Source organism: Pseudoliparis swirei, chromosome 8, assembly GCF_029220125.1.
Source record: "Pseudoliparis swirei isolate HS2019 ecotype Mariana Trench chromosome 8, NWPU_hadal_v1, whole genome shotgun sequence".
In the NCBI taxonomy this organism is placed as follows: Eukaryota; Metazoa; Chordata; class Actinopteri; order Perciformes; family Liparidae; genus Pseudoliparis; species Pseudoliparis swirei.
Genome location: NC_079395.1, coordinates 20,016,948 through 20,033,691, shown reverse-complemented (window position 1 = coordinate 20,033,691; position 16,744 = coordinate 20,016,948). Strand labels below are relative to the sequence as shown.

Here is a 16,744-nt window from a genome sequence, read left to right as displayed (position 1 = left end):
TTGGAGTAAACATAAGTTAAGTCAACTCATAATTTGTCAGTTCAGACAACTTAAAAGATACGAGTGAAGGTAACTTAAAAATCTTTAAGTATGTAATAAGTTGACTTTACTTGAAAAAGGTGAGGAAACCGATTGCCTCAACATTTCTAAGTAAAGTAGCTCAATAATTTTAAGTTCTTAAAGCTAAAAGAAACTAAGTTTAGGCAACTCATGTAATTGCAGTAAACATTAGTATAGTTAACTTAACAATTATTAGTTAACTAGGTTAACTTAAAAAAGACAACTTAAAAGATCCAAGTTATATTAAGTAAACAGGACTAATAAGAACTAGTTAACTTTACTAGTCAATGAGATCCCATTACTTAGAAATAGTGAGGAAACCGATTGCCTTAAAATGATCAAGTAAGCTGAACTAAAAACTGTAAGTTGTTGAAACAAAAGAAGGAGAACAGTTACAATGGAAGACAACGTTTATTTAGAAGAAAAACACATGTTTTAAAACTCAAACAACGTGCTTAAAACGCTGAACATGTTGCCAGATTAGGTTTTGTAACGCAGAAATATGATGAACACAGCGTTTTCGGCATTTGCTAAATTTCACGACAGAAAAACAACAAAAACAGACATTTTCTAGAAAAGAGTTCAATTGGAGATAGAAGGGTGAAGTTCTCGGGCCTGACTGCACATCATGAACACAGTCCCTTATGGCATCAGTAGATATTTGAGTGATTGTATTTTAGGGTTTTTGGTCCAAGTGAGAAGCACTCTATGAATAAATTCAGAAGGTGTTCCTCACTCGTTGAGGATACTCCAAATTCAGGGGTAAATAAGTCCGAAGAGTAGCCACACGGCACGGGGAAGATGATCACGGTCACCCATCACGACTGTTCCTCCCAAAACGATGGCAGTAGTTGTAGACTCCAGGTCCAGCGAGTGAGGAGAGGCCACGATGTCTTCAGCACCGTCAGGGTCCCAATGGAGGCGTGGGACACGTCCAGAAGGTCATCAGAGTCCTAATAACAAGAGCAGCATAAAAACACAATTACATGTCAAATTTCACGTTGCATTTCTATAGTAGAACACACAATGGTTACTTGGATTCTGATATTATTAGATAATCAAGTGAAAGATGCTCAGGAGTGAGTGCGATGATTAATTCATTGATCATGTGATTCACTGAATGATTGCAAAAGCTAATAATAAAGAATATGAATTATCATATTTACAAATAGGGATATTTGAATGGAACAACAATAATAGAGCAAATGTAAAAAACAGAATGTAGAAGGGCCTGAGAACAGGTCGATGCAGTTGCATCACAACACACCCCGATCAGGACCCGTTCGTGGCTTCTGCTGTGTTTCCATAGGGTCAAGTCGAAGCTTCATGCCATCCTAAACTCACACCTTCAATAAAGAAAGACCAACGTTTAATACGTGGGCAACCAACCATATTCGTGGTAAACATCCACATTTCTTTGTCACTGCTGCTTCTGGGAAATGTGCTCCTACCACAGGAGGCTGAACAGGTACCTACCATCGTCAGCCGTCACACCTGCATCATATTGGCTGCTCCTGAACCTCCTGTGGCAGGAGAGCGAGCGTATTGCCCAAAAGCAACAAAGAAATAGCGATAATGTTACAAGTGAAAACCCATTTTTGGTAACAGGAGATATTAGTAGAACCCCTCTACCATCATGCAGACATGTGAAGGTGTACAGATGCCCATTTAGGTGTGATATGATTTGTAATTTTTTATTTTGAAGGCCTTTGGGTTTTGAATGGGGCGACTAGAGAGCTGCAACTGGACCTGACTGGAAAGACGGGAGATCCCACTAAAAGGGCCCCAATCAGGGATAAGTGAATCAAAAAGTAGAAGCACTGATTGGAAGAGAAGTAGCCAATACCAAAAGATGAACAGGCAGAATACATGAGATAGATTGGGCATCCTGTGGTGGGGAATTAAATAATTTTGACTAAAGTCTACTTACAAATTCTTGAAGAAGTCTGCGTTGTCATCTCCAAGGATGATGGGAGAGCCACGGAGGACTGCTGTTCACCTCCCAGTCACATCTGTACTCTAAAAAAACATTTTAAACACACACAATTCACAAGTGTTAAAGGACAATCATTTGACAGCTCTGCATGCAATGCTGTGACACTACTTTATTAACCACATAAAGAAAAATGACTGCTTGAGAAACTTACCCCAGATGTGACTTGTTGCAGATATTCAAGTTTCTGTCCGACACTTTCCCCCTCTGGGTTTTGAACTTCTCCAGGAAGCGAGGAGTATATTTGTCGAGATCTTTGAAGAACTCTGATCGCAACTCAGATTTTTGCTTGATAAGCGACAGAACTCAGCCAGAATCTAACGGAAAGAGAAATAAATTAATATTTAGTCATATTAGACCTACAGTAAACACATTACAACATACTACATCACACTGGGCAGAAAACTAGTGGCTTCTAGATTGAACAGATTACATCAGCTCCCCTCATCGGCCCTTCATGGTCGTCACAGGAGACACTCTGTGTGAAGACATGGACTCAATCTGGCAACGCTTCCATGTGTTATGCAGTAGTGTGTAGAAGAAAATAAGCAATACTTACAATTCATTGCCAGGTTTTTCAAAGCCTACAAAAGAAACAACAAAAGCAATTAGTCAAACTGCAAATAACTCCTCGTCAAGATGCATTTTTACGGCTAAAAAGCCATCAGTTTAATGGAAGATTTCACAGACAAATATGATTACAAATGCTTATCCAAGATATAGATAGATAGATAGATTGAAGTCATAAATAGTCTGTAGGGAGGTTGGCAGGGAGCTTAGTTTCAAACTTGCTATTGGTTATAATGGATGTCATTTCCATTAAATATCACAAAATAAGAAATGATGTTCAAGTAAAAAATAAAAAAACGTTGTACCACATTCGCTGTGGCCGAGAAGTTCTCCATCATACGGTTGTGGTTGAATTATTCCTCGTTACTGTAGTGTTATGGAATAATAGGGTTTTGAGCCCGTTGTATCTCCAAGTATCTTTATTAGCTTAACCATACATAACACCGTGACTGACTGGATTCGGGTAACTCCAAGAGCGGGCCGCCGACTGTACACGCCCCCCCTCTGATCACACATGCCTTCGTATCACTCCGCATGTCTATAAAGTAGGACCATTACATTATAGTTACAGTCAACCTGACATTGCATTCACTCTTAACTCAGTGACAGTAGCGTTGTGTGACTCCCGTAGTGCTGCGTTAATGCACACGAGTGAGACAGCCACGATGATGTCCGCCATTAACATTGTGACTCGTTTGTTTTGACGGTCTAGCTAGCTTACATTAAACGCTTCGTAAAGTTAACATTCAACTACGAATAGACATATGAACAATATGGCGAAGATACGACGATGTTTACTAAGGACATGAACGGCAAAACGTTATTGAGACGCTGAAACTTACCTTAAAGTAACTCGCACACCTGCACTGCCTTCTCGCTGCCGCCAATCCGTCTCCGCCAAAGAACGTCTTCAGTGGTCGACTGCGCATGCGTATTCGAGCCGAGTGCTGCCGAGTGCGTCCGAGTTTCTTCCGAGTCCGCCTCACTCATTTTTTTAAAGTAAAGATTACTTGAGATAATAAGTTTAATAACTTTACTCACCAAAAAGTGTTCTTTACTAAGTTTCTTAAAGTAAGGTCAACAAAGTAAGCAAAAATGAGTAAAGCTCACTAATTTTTTTAACTAAACTTTACTATTACATTTTACAGTGTGCTTTCTCCCCGGAGTCCTTTTGACTTCACGTCTCAGAGGGTCATCGGACCCTATGAGACGGCATAGATCCTATCTGCCTGATGGATCATCGAGGTCTGGGTCGTGGAATTCCTGCTCCTGACTACGCCACTGTCCTGTTGAGACTCCGCCCACTGTTGAGACTCCGCCCACTCCTCCTCTCTACCGCCATCTGCCTGATGGATCATGGAGGGCTCCATCGTGGAATATGCCTACTATGAACTATTCATATACTCTGTCACATTCATTGAATGTATTTTAACTCTAAATCTGTCCTTCTGTACACATGACATCTATTGTTCTGTCCATCCTGGAGAGGGATCCTCCTCTGTTGCTCTCCTGAAGGTTTCTTCCCTTTTTTTCCCCCTGAAGGGTTATTTGGGAGTTTTTCCTGGTCCGATGTGAGGTTTTGGGGCAGGGATGTCTATGTGTACAGATTGTAAAGCACTCCGAGACAAATTAGTAATTTGTGAAATTGGGCTATACAAATAAACTGAATTGAATTGAATTGAAATGGGAATGAAGAAAAGGCCATTTGAGCTTCTGTAATGCTGACTTGGATCAATGTTGTGTTTATTTTGTTTTATGGCAATACTGTTATATTAATGCCAATGAAGACTGAATTATCTCTCCCTGTCCCCCTCCCTTCCCTTAATTTGTTGACAGTCCCAAGTCTCAAGGACAATTTTTTTTCCATCCAGCTAACATTTAAAAAAAGTAGGCACATCTTTTCTCAAAAAGATGCAGAAAAACTGGTTCACCCTTTTGTTACTTCTTGACTAGATTACTGCAACTACTTATTATAAGACTGCTCTAATAAGCCTCTTAAGTCTAATTATTCATACACTGTCATATTCATTTAATGTGTTGTAACTCTGTAATGCATCTTTCTGGTCACATGACATCTCTTCTTCTGTCCATCCTGAAGAGGGATCCTCCTCTGTGGCTCTCCGAAAGGCTTCACCTTTTTCCTCCTCTTTTTGACTATTCTGTTTCTCCTAATCCGATGTGAGGTCACATGTGTATGTGTACAGTCTGTAAAGCCCTCGGAGGCAACTTTGTAATTTGTGATTTTGGGCTTTACAAAATAAACTTCAAGTTCACAGGATGGAGCTTTGACTGTAATGTTACACTGGTTATATACCCCCCCCCCCCCCCCCAGCAATGCACACGAGTTGTTCACTACAACAAAAAAACACAACTCTCTCAAAACAATAAGTGTGTCACGTTTAAACCGGCTTATTGCAGTAAGTAAACACACGTATTGAACCAAGTGCTTAATTTAACCACATGCTTGCAGTATTTGCAGTATTAACATTATTGAAAGCGAAGACTTCAATCAAGTTTGTAATATTGCATCAATAAAACAACAGTTGGCTCATGGCGGAAACAGTCGTGATATCTACTGCCGAAAGCTCTGAGGATGCTAGTACTCCATATGTCTCTGTCACGCAATTTCTTCTGCGGGGCAGTGTATGCCCTTTCAGAAGACACATGCCTGCCCCGTGGCAGCAGGATAGATGATTGACATGACAACCTACATGCACTAGACGCACCCACACACACACACACACACAAACACACACACACACACACACACACACACACGACTGGCTGCATTAGACAGACAGCTTAGCTCAGTGCCTGAAGCGTCAGACAGAGTGAGACGGAGGAAGCATGTGGTTGTTACTATGCGGACCAGCAGAAAAGCAGAGTTTATTATAGTCATCACTTGATATCCGAAGGGAAATCAGGCATTGAGTGATCAGTAGGAACACTCCCCGCTTTATATCCGCACAAATACAGACAGATACTATGAAGACACATGTGTCTCTTTTTAAAGACAAATCCGCAAGCCCACTGCCAGTCAGCCATTCATAACATAACCATCTACACAAGTGTCATTTTAACAGCTCCTTTAAAAATGTAAATGAAAAGATATGGAAACCGATCTTAGACATGGTGGACCCCTCCGGGTTGGATTTCGCTCTGCCAGATTAAAAACACTGGCACCGATGCCGAATGGATTTGATGATAGAACCAAGATGTATTTATGTCACACTAGTGATGTGCGAATATGTTATTTATTTGCTGTGTTTTTTTAGTTTTTGGTCTGTTTTTTGTTGTTGTTCCTTACCCTATTATTTCTCCTTTCCCTTATCCTTAAAATCCTGTCTTGTTCATTTGTAAAATACATATATACAGTATGGCTGCTTAACCTTTCTACTTAAACAAGTATTGCATTAATTCTTCAAACAATTGAGGCATTCTGCCTTGTTTTCAGTGCCGTTATCTCAAATTAAAGTAAAACTCTGGAATACAGTTGCTTTGAGATTTATGCATAAACCCATTATTGGGATCCTAAGTCCCGTGTGTTACCTTTGTGTGAGGTCACTGACTGTGTGTGGCTTTGTCTGTAAATGAACACCTTACCAATGAGCTCCTTGTTCCTGATGTCCAGAGCCATGTTTCTCAGCGCGGTGGCCACAGCACAAACCACACGGTCGTTGTCTATCCTCAGCAACTCCACCAGGATGGGGAGGCCCTTCTCCTTACGCACTGCGGCCCGGATGTACACCGACCACTGGGCAGGGCAGGGCAGGGGGGGGGGGAGGGGGGTTCGTTAACTGTTACGTATAACTTAATAACTTATGCTTTCGCTCTTATTGTGTAACCTACTGGTACAGAGGAAGGCCATGTGATGTGAGGCCAAAAGCTCTGGAAACACCAAGTGTGATGTGTTTTTTTGTCAAACACTTTGTACACTGACAATTCTAGTTCACAAGAAATGGCACTTGTCAAGTGCAGAGGTCAAGAGAGGTCAAAAGCTTGATGCAGTTCATATGCTGTCTGTCTGCTGACTGACAGCTGACAATCAATGGTCAGTAGTAGAGATAATTCAAGTTTAAAACATTGGTTTTCACTTTTCAGAACCAAACAACTGTCTTTATGCCAATTATCCATGTGTGTACATGATGATTGTAATAAAGTTTAAGTTTGGTGAAAACTGATGTTCTTCCGCCTTTAAGTCTGTCTGTCGCAAATTCTCAGTTTCTCATAGACTTCTAAACAATCTGATTTCTTTTGAATATTGGGGACTGCCCTGGTTGTTATTTTGCCGTGTGCTGATAATTCTTTCTTTGATGCCCCCACTAATAAACTCAATACACAGCAGATGCCCTTTGGTATATATATAACAGTGGTATCGGCATCATCCTCACCTTCCAGCTGCCAGCAGCAAGGTTCTGCAAAGCCCCAGCTGCTCCCTCCAGGGTGTCTGGGTTGGAGCACTCCGACAGCAGAGTGAGGTAGGGCTTTACGATGGTGGGGTGCCATAACATCTGGATGCCCTTCGGGGGCTCTGCCAATTCTGGAAACGGGCCGACGCCGTCCCACTGCGGAAGGAGGAGACGTCATTTAGAATAGAAACGCATTCTGAATTCTGCGTGAGGCGAAGGTTTGACGGGGTGCCAGCCTGGTCCCCTCGGGCAAACAAGGGGAAGGAGAGAGAGGATGTTCTATTCATTAACTGTATGTAAATAAATACGCTGGCATTCATCCGCTTTTGCTCTGTAATTGAAATCTGACATTGCGTCGATGCATTTTGGAAAACACGCACAGGGCAGGAAATGTATATACTTTTTGAAACTTGTGAAATACCATTTAACCTTTGTTCTAAAATAATAAATATAGTTATTTGGGCTTACAGTATATGAGCAATTGTCATACAAATGTCAATAATAAGACTACAAGGCAGTAGTCTACAGATTCAAAGTGTTTTCTGAAATTTCTTTAAGAAAAAACTAACAGAAAACATAAATCAGACAATTATATTCAATTTTTAAACAACTATTATCAATTATAACTTCCAGCGCAGTCTTCGTATTAGTGATCCCGCCCGTTGGTATAAATCCAAAATAGAAACAGTCGCCGGATTGCTTCTACCGGGCTGCATCTATCGTAACTGGGTATTTACGACACTGAAGTAAACATTAAATACCTCAAAAACTGAAGGGGGCGCTAAAAGGGAAAAACTACACAATGGGGCTTTAAAGGGCGCTTTAACACGCTTTTAACACGCTTTTAACACGACATGACATCATTCACCCAGTCACACCCTGATGGGAGGGGCCACAATGCAATGTGCCACCTGCCCATTAGGAGTAACTAACATTCACAACATGGACTAGCGGAGCCGGGGATCGAACCGCCAACCCTCTGATTTGAAGGATGACAGTCGCCCACCTCGGCAAGTCATCATATCACAATAATGGGGTCGCATTAAACTTGTGATCCAGGACACATTTTTTGTAAAGACGGTCTGAGGTCTATTCTTCACTACAGAGTCCTTATTTGCGTTATCTGAATGTGATTTTGTATATAAAATAGTATCATCCTCCTTCCATCTGCAATGACGTAATGTGCCACAACATCCGATGAGGCTTTGTAACGCTGCCATCAGACTGCATTAAAAATATATATATATTGTTGTCCCCCTCCATCTTTCCTTCTCGACTCTCCCTTTATATTTCCTTCCGACTGATGTCTCCTTCCCTCCTTTCCTCTCTCTCCTCATTCGCTCTTCTAATTACCCCACCGTTGATAGAGTTTTGCCCTCTCCAATAAGCTCCCAAATTGCTATTTCATGGTAATCGCTTACAGCTGCACTGGAGTGGAGACATACTGCTAGAGGGAAGAGAGAGGAGGGAGGGAAGGGAGGGGGGGGGGTTATCATTTTGGAGGTTATGATTTCTTTACAATCTGATTCCAGGGATAGTTATGAGATCCCTTATCTCCCTGGTTCTGCCTGGAAACATAACAAATTCTTCGAAGGTTAAAAGGCCTGGCTCATCACTAACATTTTTTTTCTGAAACCTCCTATGCTTTTTTCCGGATGTGAAAAAGGGTTATAATAAAACATTTTAAAAAGCATGCAGGGCTAATGAGTAATTTCCACGCCCCCATCCACCGGAAGTGTCGGGTTTTCAATTTCACAGCTTCGCTAGGAAGTTGTAACAGCCGTCTTCCACTCAACCAGAATGTAATGCTGATTGCTTATTAACATCACAAGAGGTTCCCAGCCGTTTGCTGTCTGCCAATTCTACAACTAAAAGGGCTCTCATTTTATTTTTAACTAACCGGAGGACATAACTCTTCCTGTTGGCATGGACACACCCAGGAAATCCAGAGCGAAATACTCTGCGAAATACTCTGTGTTCTTTTGGTTCTGTGCAAAGGTAGTTAGTGCATATAAGCGTCTTTGTGTACTAGAAAAGCGCTATAGAAGTCTAAATTATTATTATTCAAATGATTATTATATACAGTAGAGGGTCAATATGTCAGTAGAGCCATAATTTCGGCATCCTGCTGTGTAGAACAGCAACAACAAAATTCAATTAAGAAGACGTGTAGCTGTAAATCACCGTATTCTGGAGACGTGGCACGAAATAATCAGCGGTTAAGGTGACGAAAAACAACAATTCCGGCTAAAACATTATGAATATTGAAGAAAAAGGTGGTGCATTCATAAATACTCATCGAAGGATGAACTGAGCAAATGTTCCTGAACCAGAAAACAGCACAGAGCTGAAGTACAACATTATATATTGAACAAAGCAATACAAATGTAAACATATAATAGTCGGCATAATGTCTTAAAAAATACATATTAGATGCTCTACAATTCTACTTGTACTACTTATAGTCTGTATAAAGGAAGTGGATTTAGTCAAGTTTGGTATTCTTACCATTGATATCTTGGTTTTCTGCAACCAGAAGTGACAGGAGAGTGTTGCCCCGCCCTAAAGCATACTCTGCTTTATGGTCTGTTTGACTCTAAATGGACCATCATTTACCACATGAACATCATGCTGTATTGAAGCCAACTTAAAACTAGAGATTGAGACCATAAACTTATGTTTACAATGTTTACTGAGGGAATAAACCAAGTAGAGATGTAGAGTCATCTTCTCATCGACAATCAGAGGAGTCGCCCCCTGGTGGTGAGTAGAGAGAATGCAAGTTTAAAACACCTTTTGCATTGGTTTCACTGTTCAGTGCTGGACAACTGTCTTTATGCCAATTATCCATTTGTGTAAATGATGATTGTAATAAAGTTTAAGTTTGGTAATGCTGGATCTCTTGTATGACTAAGAAGGGTCATTGTATATGAACTAAACTAATGTTCCTGATGCTTCTTCAGCTTCTAAGTCTGTCTGTTGCAAATTCTCACAAGAGTGATGCCATAGAAGAACCATTTCTGGTTCCACAAAGAACCTTTCAAACCAGGGTTCTTTAGAGAAACATTTCCTTAAATAGTTCTTCAAATAACCTATAAAGGTGTCTCAAAGAACCTTCACAAAACTGTTATTTAAGGCACCATTTCTGGTTCCACACAGAACCTTTCAAACCAGGGTTCGTTAAAGAACAATTTCCTTAAAGAGTTCTTCAAAGAGTCTATACATTTACATGAAAAAAAGGTTCTTCAGTCGGTAATGGTTCTTCTCTTCGTAGAACCACAAAGGCTTTTAAAGAACCATTTAAGAAGCATTATTTATCTGTGTGCCGCGATGAATCTACAACATTATTATCATTATCTATCATATTCTGAACTGGACAGCACTCTGTGATGAACTCAAGCAAGAAGCGTCAGCTGAGGCTGCCGACCATTTGGATCACACACGAGAACAAGAACAAGGAACCAAAAAAAAAGAACTTAAATAAAATAAAGAGATAAATACATTCAACGTTCTGCTCCCCCACCTGGTCGTGCCCCTTCTTTTTCTTCTTCTTCTTGCTCCAGCATCCGGAGCTCTCTGTATCCTTGCCGCCGGTGTCACACAACAGGCCGTCCAGCTCTTCCGACCCCCCCTGCTGGCTGTGAGATGTCTCTGCGGCCAGACGGTACGACAAGTTCCTCAGGATGCAAACGCAGTTCTCTACAGTCTGGTGGAGAGAGAGAGAGAGAGACATGAAGAAGGACAGATGGTAATATGCTGAACAGGCAGCAGACATTCAAATTGTGATCAGTAATATTACTGTAAAATATAACGAGGTCTGCTGGCTTGGCTTATATACTTTTGATAAATACTGGTGATAATTACTGATTGGGACTGAAGTCTTAAGGTGCGTTCACACCAAAAGCGATGCGGTTTTTCGCGTCGCCCAAAACGCGTGAGTTTACTCGCTCGACCATTTGCCGTGTTCACGCCATAAATGTTGAAACGCTCCACGAGGGGCGGGGCTTATCTCCGTGTCTCGTCTCCGTAAAGACCGTTATCATTTCCTTCATCCACCACGGAATAACTAACCACTAGTCCTGCTTTATATTTGTTGTGGACATCCCACACACTAACGCCCTCGTGTTTGGGTTCATGACATCACCCGTAGGCTCATACAGCTCGGTCACTTTCACCGATGAAGTTACTGTTACGTCTGAAAGACTTCCGCTTCCAGCGCTACGAGAGCGGAACATTTAAACGTGTGTTATTGTGTTCATAACATTATTGTCCGTCTTGTTCTGATTCAACAGCGGCGGGACAGCGATGACACGCGGAGCAACTCAAGAGCTGATTGGCCCGAGTTGTGAAATTACCGCCTCAAAGTTGAAATATTTCAATTAATTTTAGGTTCAAGATATTTAAAAAAAGAAAGGAAAGGGTACGACAAATACCACCATCTATTCCGCGAATTGTGTCTCGATGGCGAGCGCTTTCAGAATCAGAATCAGAATCAGAAACTTTTTATTTGCCAGGAATGTTTACACAAACGAGGAATTTTTCTTGGCGAAAGGTGCAACATTAGACATGACAGATAACAATGACAAATAACAATCAACGCGACAGCAACAGTGCAAAGTGTGTATTAACTTGAGTATAAGATAAGGATAATGAAGATAAGCAAATAAGATAAAGATAAACAAATAATGTTAAAGTGTTTAAGTGTGTGTTTCAAAAGACATGTGTGTTTTAGTTAAAGTGTATGTTACGTGTGTTTAAGTTAAGGTGCATGTTAAAGTGACGTGTGTGGAGGAGGCCTCCAGGAGGGAAGAAGAAGGAGGAGGAGTAGGAAGAAGAAGAAGGAGAAGGAAGAGGAAGAGGAAGGAGGGGGAAGAAGGAGGAGAGAGGAAGGAGGAAGAAGAGGAGGTAGTCCTGGGAGTGACAGAGTCAGTCAGTGGGGGACCCGGGCTCCATTGATGAGGCCGACTGCCGACGGGAAAAAGCTTTTGGTGTGGCGGGAGGTCTTTGTCCTGATGGACCGCAGCCTCCTACCAGAGGGGAGGGACTCGAACAGGGAGTGTCCAGGGTGGGAGGAGTCAGTGACAATCCTTCTGGCCCGCTTCAGTGACCTGGAAGTGAACAGGACCTGGAGAGATGGCAGATTGCAGCCAATAACCCTCTCGGCCGAGCGGATGATGCTCTGCAGCCTACACTTGTCTTTGGCCGTGGCTGCAGGGTGCCAGACGGTGATGGAGGAGCAGATGATGGACTCAACGATGGCAGTGTAGAAGTGCACCATCATTTTCCCTGGCAGGTTGAATTTCCTCAGCTGCCTCAGGAAGAACATCCTCTGCTGGGCCTTCTTGGTGATGGAGCCGATGTTCAGCTCCCACTTGAGGTCCTGGGTAATGATGGAGCCCAGGAAGCGGAAGGACTCCACAGTGTCGACGGGGGAGTCACACAGGATGAGAGGGGCGGGTGGGGCTGCATTCCTCCTGAAATCCACAACCATCTCCACTGTCTTCAGAGCGTTGAGCTCCAGGTTGTTCTGGCTGCACCAGGTCACCAGGTGGTCAGTCTTCCACCTGTAGGCGGTCTCGTCCCCACCAGAGATGAGTCCAATGAGGCTGGTGTCATCCGCGAACTTCAGGAGCTTGACGGACTGGTGACTGGAGGTGCAGCTGTTGGTGTACAGGGAGAACAGCAGAGGGGAAAGAACACAGCCTTGGGGGGAACCTGTGCTGGTGGTCCGGGAGCCTGAGACGTGTTTCCCCAGCCTCACATGCTGCTTCCTGTCGGTCAGGAAGTCTGTGATCCACCTGCAGGTGGAGTCGGGCACGTGCAGCTGGGAGAGCTTGTTCTGCAGCAGGGACGGGATGATGGTATTGAAAGCAGAGCTGAAGTCCACGAACAGGATCCTGGCGTAGGTTCCTGGGGAGTCCAGATGCTGGAGGATGTAGTGAAGGGCCATGTTAACTGCGTCGTCTGCAGACCTGTTGGCTGTAGGCGAACTGCAGGGGGTCCAGGTGTGGGTCAGTGATGGTCTTGAGGTGTGACAGGACCAAGCGTTCAAAGGACTTCATGACCACAGAGGTCAGGGCGACGGGCCTGTAGTCATTGAGTCCTGTGATCTTGGGTTTTTTGGGGACAGGGATGATGGTGGAGGCCTTGAAGCAGGCTGGAACGTGGCATGTCTCCAGGGAGGTGTTGAAGATGTCGGTGAACACCGGAGACAGCTGGTCAGCACAGTGCTTCAGGGTGGAGGGGGAGACGGAGTCCGGGCCCGCTGCTTTGCGGGGATTCTGCTTTTTAAACAGCCTGTTGACGTCTCTCTCCAGGATGGCGAGGGTCGTCGCTGAGGAGATGGAGGGTGCTCCAGAGGTGTGAGCCCCTGATGGGCTGGGGGAGGGTGGGCTGATGGTCTGTGGCTTGTTGATGGAGCTGTGGGGGATGGCCTCAGGACTGCTCCATTGTCTTTCAAAGCGGCAGTAGAACTCATTGAGGTTGTCTGCCAGAAGCACGTTGTTCATGGAGTGGGGTGATTTGGGCCTGTAGTTCGTGATCTGCCTGAGCCCTCTCCAGACAGAAGCAGAGTCGTTTGCTGATAGCTGTTGTTGCAGTTTCTCAGAGTACAGTCGTTTAGCATCTCTCACCGCCTTGCTAAACCTGTATTTTGACTCTGTGTACAGGTCCTTGTCCCCACTCCTGAATGCCTGGTCCTTCTGCAGTCTTAGCTTCCTGAGCTCCGCTGTGAACCAGGGTTTGTCGTTGTTATAACTCACCCTGGAGCTGGATGGAATACAGCTGTCCTCACAGAAGCTGATGTAGGAAGTTACCGCCTCTGTGTACTCATCCAGGCTGTTGGTAGCAGTCCTGAAGACATCCCAGTCAGTACAGTCCAAGCACGCCCGTAGATCCTCCAGAGCCTCACTGGTCCACTTCTTGAACTTCCTCACCACAGGTTTGCAGAGCTTTAGTCTCTGCCTGTATGAGGGAATCAGATGAACCATGACGTGGTCAGAGTTTCCCAGTGCAGCTCGAGGGACGGCGTGATAGGCCCTGCTGATTGTTGTGTAGCAGTGGTCCAGAATGCTCTTCTCTCTAGTAGGGCATTTAATTAACTGTCTATATTTAGGAAGTTCGTGCGAGATTTCCTTTGTTAAAATCCCCGAGTACAATAACTAAAGAGTCCGGGTAGGTCCGCTCCACACACCGTATCTGTTCGGCGAGGGTCCGCTGTGCCTCCTGCACCTTTCCCTGTGGCGGCATATACACTCCGGCCAGGATGAATGAAGCGAACTCACGTGGGGAGTAGAAGGGTTTGCAGTGAATGATAAAAGATTCCAGGTCCGGCGAACAGTGCTGTAGAATCACCGTTACGTCGTTGCATCAGCCGTTGTTGAGGTAGAAGCAGATTCCTCCACCCTTTATTTTTCCGGAGAGCTCCGTGTCCCGGTCCGCTCGGAAAAGCTGGAAGCCAGCCAGCTGGAGCGCAGAATCTGGTATAGATCCACTTAGCCATGATTCCGTAAAACACAGGACGGAGGATGAGGAGAAGTCTCTGTCTCTCCCCACCAGCATCAGTTGCACTTCCGACCAAGCAGGAGTGAGTTTGAGTAGCGTTTAGATTTAGAATTATAAAGCTCTTCGGAATTAAAAACCGCTAATATGAGGTTCTCGTCGGGAAAACAGGAACGAAAACCCGCCTCTTGCTTGATCCGATTGGCTGCATTGGCCGAGTGTGACATTGATGAGCGGCACTTAAAGTTGAGAATATTTAAACTTTTTACCGCGCCTGAAAAACGCGAAAAGATTAAAAACGCACCGTACCATAGCATTTTTGAGAGGCGCATCTGGTGTGATCGAGCCCTTAGTGATGTGTATTTATCAGCAGATAAATTTGGACAGTGACAAAAAACAAAATGAATAAAAATAGTGATAAAAAAACACAAAAACATGCAGACACACATGAACACAACTTTCCAGCCATTGAGATCTTTAAAAAAAGTGTGAGTATATTTGCATTCAGACATTTTTGTGTGTACATGAGATAATGTGTGTGTGTTTGTGTGTGTGCAGGAGAGGCACCTTGCTGTCGATCTCACTGCTGCCCAGAGCGGTCTGGATGACGTAGAGCAAAGCGTCTGTCAGGCCCTCGCACTCCCTCATCCTCCTCCGGGCCTCCTCGCCAGCAGAACTCACATTCCTTTAACACACACACACACACACATGCACACGCACTCACACGCACAGACACACACACATCTCATCAATAAACAGTCCAGCTGAGAACTGAACATGCAGCACGGCTTCAGAATATCAAACGCACGTCTGTAAAGTGTGTGTGTGTCTGTGTGTGTGTTGAAGCAGACGGATATGTGATACTGAATGCATGTCCGTGTGACACCTAGGAGAGAGAGAGAGAGAGAGTCTGAGTGTAATGCCCTTTAAATGTCAGACTATTGAGGACGGCGAGGAGATGCCCGCGCCCTCGATGTCAATGAGAAATGGCAGCGAGCTTCCAAAACGCCATCAGCCGAATTTAGTTTTACTTTAATACGTCACCGTCGTGGTCTCAAACCAACGGGGTCGTGTCGTTCCTTGGCTGCGGTGCTGTACACTTGTGCATTTATTTATGCAACCTGTGTTAATGCCTGAATACTCCTTAAAATGAGTGAGTACGTCAGTAATCCTTCATAAACAACAGAACACGGAATGTGTGTGTGTGTATGTGCGTGTGTGTGTGTGATGTGAACTGTGGGGGGCTAACTAGTAGCTACTGATGCACGGAAAAAATCTAGAATCTGAAAATACAACGCAGAATATTTTGGATCAGAATGAGAGAGAGAGAGATAGAGAGAGAAAGAGAGATTTTTAGAAAATCTTTATTTTATAATTAGCACAACAACGACAACAAATTACTTATAACACACATCAACATAATTGCAGAACCAATCCTGAAAATAAATTGTCCATTATGCTCATGCTCTTAAGAAATCAAACATTTAATCCAATGAGGACAGGAAGTGCTTTCTGCCCTTCGTCCTGCTGCTGTAGCAGAAGTTCCTCTCGCCAGTGCAGTGAGGCCCGCTGGCTCCAGGCTCTTCTTCTTCACAAAGCTCAACAGCTCGCTCAAGCCTTCTTCTCCTCACGCTCAGCATCCATCACCTTCCTGAGGTCACACAGGAACTTTTTTATCCTATCCGTGAAGGGTTTTCTTCCCTCTTCGTCGTGTAGTAGCCGGCAGAGGTGAAGAGCTTGTCTCTGTCTGGGAAGTAATCTTCCAACTTCACATGCCTCTTCTGATCGGACTCTGCCCCCCTTGAGTCTCTTCTGTCCGTCGTCACCTTCTCGGCCTGAGAGTTCTCGCCGTCCTCTCCGCACTTCCTCTTTAAACGGGGAACTTTGAGGCTCTCCTCATCCTCCTCCATGTCCACCTCGCTTTCTGTCCCCAATGACTCCCTGACACATGTTTCCCTCTCCTCCTCTGGCTACGCCTCCTCTTCCTCCTCCTCAACCTGCTGCGCTACACTATCCTCTCCCTCTTCGTTCCCCTCCTCCTCCTCCTCCTCCTCCTCCTCCTCACCCTGCTGGCCTGTGCTAGTCTCCCCCTCTTCATCCTCACCGTGCTGTACCCCCCTTCTCTTCCTCTTCCACAACCTGCTGGACACCCCCTGTCCTTGCCTGTTCCCTCTCCTCACCCTGCTGGAGACCCCCCGTCCCCTCTGGACCC

General features: G+C 44.2%; 1 protein-coding gene and 1 long non-coding RNA gene across 4 annotated transcripts in view; both read right to left on the bottom strand.

The window, feature by feature from the left end:
- Positions 1–16,744, bottom strand: part of LOC130198496 (catenin delta-2-like) — a 264,975-nt gene that overhangs the window by 21,806 nt on the left and 226,425 nt on the right. The window contains exons 9-12 of the mRNA XM_056421662.1: positions 15,100–15,217; positions 10,556–10,738; positions 7,015–7,188; positions 6,227–6,377 (exon numbers count right to left, since the gene is read on the bottom strand). Of these exons, the coding sequence (XP_056277637.1) occupies positions 6,227–6,377; positions 7,015–7,188; positions 10,556–10,738; positions 15,100–15,217 (626 nt within the window). The remainder of the gene's footprint in view (positions 1–6,226; positions 6,378–7,014; positions 7,189–10,555; positions 10,739–15,099; positions 15,218–16,744) is intronic.
- On the bottom strand, positions 453–3,689 carry LOC130198619 (uncharacterized). 3 transcript variants are annotated; one of them, XR_008832652.1, is made up of 6 exons: positions 3,466–3,689; positions 2,613–2,637; positions 2,208–2,370; positions 1,991–2,079; positions 1,328–1,583; positions 453–1,013 (listed from the first exon to the last, which is right to left on the bottom strand). It is a non-coding gene; the product is annotated as an uncharacterized LOC130198619 (long non-coding RNA). The 3 variants fall into 3 exon arrangements; XR_008832651.1 differs by lacking the exon at positions 3,466–3,689 and having other exon boundaries at positions 2,208–3,459; XR_008832653.1 differs by lacking the exon at positions 3,466–3,689 and having other exon boundaries at positions 1,328–1,406; positions 2,208–3,459.